General features: G+C 37.2%; 1 protein-coding gene across 1 annotated transcript; it reads right to left on the bottom strand.

Moving 5' to 3' along the window:
* Positions 1-804: 804 nt before the first annotated feature.
* LOC124884393 (extracellular calcium-sensing receptor-like) lies at positions 805-4,967 on the bottom strand. Its single transcript, XM_047392302.1, has 8 exons — positions 4,894-4,967; positions 4,265-4,559; positions 3,878-4,167; positions 3,355-3,650; positions 2,322-2,527; positions 2,014-2,235; positions 1,779-1,902; positions 805-1,703 (listed from the first exon to the last, which is right to left on the bottom strand). The coding sequence occupies exons 1-8, from the start codon at positions 4,950-4,952 to the stop codon at positions 805-807; spliced, it is 2,391 nt and encodes a 796-aa protein (XP_047248258.1). The 5' UTR covers positions 4,953-4,967.
* Positions 4,968-7,448: the final 2,481 nt, after the last annotated feature.

Genomic DNA, 7,448 nt, shown 5'->3' with positions numbered 1-7,448 from the left:
ACACCTTTGTTGATGGTTCAGGTCTTCAAACCTTGAGATCTAGCTGGAGGAGCACCCAGCAGATTTCCTTTTCCAATTGATCAAGCTCTTCTTCGAAGAGTGACGGAGAAAGAAGAAAGTTAACTTGTCCGGCCAATTTACTGATCCATCGGGGAAATTACTTCCATTGTGCTTTTGTTGCAAGGTAATACGAAAAGCAATGACACTCCGTTTGCACTGCAGACCCTACCAGATGTAAGTTTTCATGACAACATAGTTCCTAGGATCATTCAGGCACACAAACCCCTTTACCATGATAAGGTAATGATTTACGTAGAACCTCCTCCCAGATTCTACTAAATCTGTGTTGAAACTCTGTTATTGGTGATGGTGTCCATAACAAGAAGTGGTGCCCAAAATCAAATTTGGCTTAAGGACCCATACAACCTTAAGCCAGTCCTGGATAGGTGGTTATAATGTGATGAAATGTGAATAGATTTAAACTGTCAGTGTTTTTGCAAGACACTCTAGCTGTTACACACTTAACATTGATGAGTGTTAAACAGTATTTCATGATAGATGCATAATATCATCGTGTTTAGATTAACATTCAGACAGTTCCATTTAGTACATGATTTATTAGTGGAACGAGACACCAACAGACTGACATGCAATAAACTGCCATCATTGGAACATGTATGCATCTGAATTACTGCTCCAAATTGTCCTTCCAATACATGGTTGCAAAACTTTAGGATGGTTAACAACTAGCTTAATATTACATATATTTAAGTCATTTTCATTCTAGTCTTCTTGGGGTTTCTCTTAGTTTTTTTGCATTATATATTTCTTTGTGTTTTTTTCTGGCTGAAACAAAATAATGAAGCACTTTGGAGCAAATATACACAGCATCAGTCCAAAACTAGATGCAAGAATGGCAAATATCTCCACAGCCACAGTGAATTTTCCAGGAGAGCTGATATATGCTGGAATGAAGGTGATCCAGACTGCACAAAATATCAACATGCTGAAGGTTATCATCTTGGCCTCATTAAAATTATCAGGTAGTTTCCGAGCTAGAACAGCTAATACAAAGCAAAATACAGCCAGCAGGCCGATGTATCCGAGCACAGCCCAGAAGCCAACAGAAGAGCCTAATGCACATTCCAGGATGATCTTCTCCTTGTAGGTGGTTAGGTTTTTCACAGGGAAGGGAGGACTTACAACCAACCAAATAATACATATTATAACCTGAATAAATGTAAAAGACACTACAGTCATTCTTTGCTGCGGAGGACCAAACCATTTCATGACATTGTTACCAGGAAGTGTAGCTTTAAAAGCCATTAAAACCACTATAGTTTTCCCAAGAACACATGAGATACAGAGGACAAAGGTAATGCCAAATGCTGTGTGTCGCAGCATGCAGGACCATTCAGACGGAGCTCCAATGAATGTTAATGAACATAAAAAACACAGAGTCAGAGAGAAGAGCAGCAGGAAGCTCAGCTCAGAGTTGTTGGCTTTGACAACTGGCGTTGTCCTATGATAGAAGAAAATTACTGCTGTAATGATGGCCAGACAGGCACCACTAACAGAGAATGCAGCCAGGATGGTTGACAGGACTTCATCAAAGGTAAGAAACTCGACAGGTTTCGGGAAACAAGCATCCCTCTTTGAGTTAGGCCAGAATTCTCTGGGGCACAGGAAGCAATCAGGGGAATCTAAAAATTTATCAAAAACATTTATTAACACTTGACTTTTTCAGATTGTAGATGTGTATAAACTAACAATTTTACCTGTGATATTACTGATCTCTCCTTCAGGGCATGGTATACAATCATAGCAACAGATGGGTTTTCCTTTCTGCAACACTTTACGAGTTCCTGGAGGACAACTCTCAGAGCACACTGATGCTGGTACCTGGGAAATTACCAGCATCAAAACAACAATTTGAGTTTTCCTCTTTTCTACAAGCTGCTTTGACTAATTAGTCTAAAAACTCTGCAACTGAGAAATCATTCGAGTAATTACTTGTGTGCCACCTTCCATCCAGGTTAACTTCCTGTTGACACGAAACTCCTGGCTTTTCGGCAGTGATGCATCATAGTACCCCACTGTTACCAGTTCAGTAATGCCATTCTTACTCTTCTGCCAGTTTACCAGCTCATAAAATGCCATAGGGTCTCCATTTGTGTCAAATGATATATGGTAACCATTTTGAATAAAGTTTACTTTCTTTAATTCTGCAACAATCTATGCAATAAATGAAACACAAAGGACAGAAACCAGTAAAATAAATGTGTGTGAAATTCTAAGATTTACATTTTAATTAAACTGACCTGTTTGGGCTCTACACTCTTGCGTTTGTCACACTGAGTCATGTCATTTGTTTCCTGACATGCAGCATTGTGAAGGGCATGTGCTATTGCATAAACAGCTTTATAAACCATGTTGGTGATTCTTAACTGAGATGTTTCAGTATATGGGCTTTTGAGGGCTTTAATATCTTCAGTTATATCACACTTTCTCTTGTTTAGATCAGCACCTAAAAAGGAATCAAGACAAAACCAGATTGTTTTACCAGTCAAAGAAAACAGTTATGCTAAAGATTTTGACTTTGAGCATAACTGCATAATCAACATACTGCAGATCTTCATAACTGCATAATCAACATATTGCAGATCTTGCATACACATATCAAGGAAGGCTTACTTGTAAACTACTCAAAATATTATCTAACAATATTTTCACATTTACAAAAGTACTCCATTTATTCTTGATTTCTCACTAAAATAGTAAAAATGTCTAAAGATAATGCAACAATGATCACTTACAGTGATACATTACACTATACATTAAAACACACATTAGAACAATGCTGTGTTGGGATGAGCGATTTATTATTTAACAATTAACATATATATTTTAAATACTTATTATGAGTCTGAACTATCACCGTTATTCAGTCGTAAAGGTATTTTATCCTTATACCTTGGCTAGACATGATATATTTGCATAGGATTTTTAAAAATCTCAAGCACACGAATGGAGCTGTAATATTATGAGATAAAACATATGATTACCATTCAGAACATTACCATATGTCGCTGCCAAGATCTATTCTAAACACCATTTTGACAGCGTGTTTTACATTAACATGAATACTGAGCAAGACTAATTATCTGCAATGAATAAATATTGCAACAAAAAATATTTTACTAGATGGTATAACAGAATGTTTTTGTTTTCTTTCTGAATATTCTGAATATCAAGTACAAAAAAGTTACATTTTAAGATGGACAAATGTAGTTGCATTTTGAATATATTGCTTCTATTTGATGCCAGCATGAAACATATATAACTCTTTCTTACTTTCTCTTAGGCTGCAGTTGAACGCATCCTCCCAGAACTCTGTCAGCACTGAGGAGGAAGCCACTTCAGATGGAGAGAGATCCAGAAGGAAGTCCCTCAGGCCTGGGATGACAGATTGCTGAATGGCAACTCCAATGGTCCCTGCACAGAAACTGAAGCTCATCGAGTGTGGGTCAGTTACCCAGGATTCACTACCAATCCACTGACGAGGTGGTGGAGGGTCCCGAGCCAGCTCCTCCAACAGGAACTTCATATCACCAGCAGCAGTAAAGGCCACAACAACTACAGCTGATGATCTGAAGAAAAATCAGAATTAGACTTTAACTATTAGAGCTACCATAATTTAATAGTATGCATATAATGTCAACTGAAATCAATTCAAACCTATAGGCATAATACCTATTTTACTTTAAAAGACTTGTTCATATTATAAAGTAATCCTTTCTAATAAAATTCATAAAGTGTTTTGTGTACAGGATCAACACTAATACATGAAATAAAAACTGAAATCAAGATGCAAAACCTGCGGATAACATCAGCAACTCTTCTGATGTTGTTCTGTGGGTCAGTCCGATAAAATGACTCAATATACTCCACACAGATGCCCTCACTGGTTACTGTCTTAAGGAAGGACGCCATGCCATTATTTCCATAATCCGAGTCTGAGTGGACAGCACCTATCCAGGTCCAGCCAAAATATTTCACCAGCTTGGCTAAGGCATCAGCTTGGTAATGGTCACTGGGAATTGTTCTGAAAAATGTTGGATATTCTTGTTTATCTGACAGGCAGGCACAAGTGGCAAAATGGCTCACCTACATAGAAAATAGCATAAAGTAAAAATATATAAACCTTAGTATCACCACAGGTATATTTTAGATTTTCAATTTGAAATTAATTCAGTCTAACTACCAGAGGGATGTTGAACGACCCCATGATGTGTGAGATGCTGATGGATGGTGTGGATCCAGAGTCTCCAACCGCAGCTATTACCGCACCAGATTGTGAACAATTACTGTCATTATAAAAAACAGGGTTCTGCCCATTTAATAGTTGAAATGCCACATGCACAGCTATGGGCACAGAGGCGCATGTGTCATAGATCTGATAACCAAGTCTGATGCCAGGCAGCAACTCTGTGCTATTGTTTATCTCTTCGATTGCAAAGATCATTGTGCGGGAGAAGCGCAGCTCCCGGGCATTAAAGCTGCAGAGGATTAGTTAATCAGGTGAGTGCTGATGTATATCCAACTTAACAAAATATTTATAATAACATAGGAAAATACATCATGAGCTAGTAGCTGTCATAAAAAATGACTATGTTTAGTTACACAATGCAGAACTGATTCAATACATAGCAATATTTCCTCAAAAGGTTGTACACCAAATTGTCCAGAAAATAAAACAGGAAATCATCCTACAAATTTCAAAATCAGGCAAGTGATGATTTAAAAATAAAAAGAATAAAATACATTTGTTTTCCTAAAGTGTAATACAAACTCTGAATGAGTAAAAAAAAAAAAAACATTCCAATAACTAACCTTCCTGTGCATGTTGGAACCTCGGGCTTGGTGGTGTAGTTATTAATTACTGTTTGCATTTTGTAGTGAATGAAGAAAGTGCCTCCAATTACAAAATCCCCATCCATGGAGAATGCAGGTAGAAGATGAGTACCCTGCATGGTGCATTGCACTGATGATGACTCAACACTCACACCAGTACCAGTCAGAGCTGTAAAATTAATCTTTTGTTTCAGGTCATTCAGAGTTCCACCTGACACAAGAACAATGATTAGTTTGAACAAACTCACTGCTAATCTCAGGCAAATCTCCATTTTTTCAAATGTCTATATTAGGAAGTGTTCTTTTATTAGGCTGTAAACAACAATGATATGTCAGGTGATCATTCATTAGAAATAGTATCCACTGATCTTTGATTACGCCTTAAAATGACTTAACATAAAAACTGAATTAACTCTTTCAAAGCCATACACATGTGTTGTGATTATGCATCTGAGAATATTATTTAATATTTAATATTGATATCTTAATATTTTATCAAATAATATTTCGGTCTGTTAAGGGTTGTCCTGTGAATACCAGCCCAGTAAGGCGATGGTATTAGGACAAAATAAAAAGGTGTGAGACGAGCTCTGACATAATTGAACAGCATAAACTCTGCACACATGGAATGAATTCACACAATTTCTTAAAATACAAGAATTTATTAACAAAAATAAGTCAACTCAAAGTCAAACATATTTCAATCAACAAACTCTTTACTATGCTAAAACAATCTAACTAAATTACCAACCAAAATTAAAGAATATGGAAGACTATTGGACTATGCACAATATAAACAAGTTGATTAAAGATGATTGAAAACCATGACCAAAAGAGTGATGCAACATTACCATGCAATGTTTATATTTGAGAACCAAGGATTATCTTGAAGAATCTGGAAGTGAAGTTAAGTTAGTCTTCGAACTAACTTAGGCAATAATCAGCAAACGTTTAGACAACCCTTCACAATGCAAGATCAGAAAAAATATTATTTTAATAAAATAATGTTTTAAATTATGATCTGCTGAATAAAACCAACCTTCTGGATGACTAATTCTCAATGGTGTCTAATTAGCTGCCTTTATTTATTTAAATAATATTTAAAGAAATATTTTTAAGGGAGTATTTTGGAAAAAAGCCAAACTTTCTGGAGAAATGGGGCTTAATGGTGTTTACTCAGTTATCAAATCTAGTAAATGATGTTTAGGGACAATTATTCACTAGCTTGAATACTAACAACCTTTCTGTTAAATACTCTTTAGTAGCAAGCACGTGTTCTTACTGGTTAGCAGTTGAGCTAACAAAGAAGCGGATAGCTTAGCACCAGAAACAAACACATACCTTTAAAATACCAGGGTTAATAAAAGGGTTAAAATGCATAAGCGTGGACGGCGTGTTATGATCAATCTTCTGTTTAAAATCACCCTTCAAGTAACACAAAGAACACAACCCGGGCACGTGTGCTGCAGATAGCCTGCTAGCACTAAAATAGCCGAGTTTCACACAAACAAAACTTCATAAAAAAAACATGAAAAACGTTTAGATCATTTCATCCTAACTGTTAATCTTCCCAAACCTAACCTCTGAACTGTGGTGAGGAATGTTGTTCAAAAGACGATGAAGTTTGAAGATGGTATCCACAGTGAACAAAGGGTTAGCTTCCCGCTAACCTGCAGCTGTGGATGAAAAATGGTTCGTTGTCCGCCAACGCCATTGCACGGTGATGGGGTCTCTGTTGTCTTCCTTCCAGACTGGGAGACCGCTCCGCTCGGCTTCGTAGAGACCACGCGTCTCTGTAGGGAACTTCTCTGGGACAATTTGCTTCACAGGCCTCAGAGGAAAAACTAAGCAACTCTTACACCTTAATTTCTCAATTCATGAATAAAAATACCGGATGCACAGACAGTATTTAATTTGTACTTATCTTTGCATATGATCGACGATCGTATGGCTTCCTTGGATCCAGTTGAAGAGTTTATGTCTGTTTGCCAGCAAAGAGACATCAGCGTGCTGTTCTCCCCTATCCGGTCCCTCTGGAAGGCCGTGTGGAAGAGGGCGGATGTAGAAACAGCTGTGCTTTTATTTGGGTAGCGGCGTCACAGGAAGTCCGCAGTTATCCTGTTTCCTGGCTGTGCCGAATAAAGGTTAATGCACTTTATTTTAAAAGTTCCAGAAAAGTCCGTACCAGAGTTTAATGTTGAAATCCATGGTTGTGGGTCCCAACACATGAAACAATACAAACAAGCTTTCTACAACACATGTCAATAATATTTTAAAAAGATTGTTAAATTGTATGAATTGGCAGTTTATACAGTAAACCCACAAATTAGTCATGCCCCTGGCAGATTTAGCTTTACAGGTATCTTTTAATTTTACCAAAATGTCTTCTCTGACCAGGACGTTAATATTACCAAAGTTCTAACTTGAGTCCAAGTGTTAAACCTGTTGGGGGAGGTAAAGATGAGGGTGAAGGGAAGAAGACCTTCCAACCTTAACGACTTTGAGCTCATTACAAATGATGTGCCTTAAAAAAT

This window comes from Girardinichthys multiradiatus, chromosome 18 (genome assembly GCF_021462225.1).
Source record: "Girardinichthys multiradiatus isolate DD_20200921_A chromosome 18, DD_fGirMul_XY1, whole genome shotgun sequence".
Taxonomy (NCBI): Eukaryota; Metazoa; Chordata; class Actinopteri; order Cyprinodontiformes; family Goodeidae; genus Girardinichthys; species Girardinichthys multiradiatus.
The sequence above is the reverse complement of the archived record's forward strand: the minus strand, read 5'-3'. Positions and strand labels throughout refer to the sequence as shown.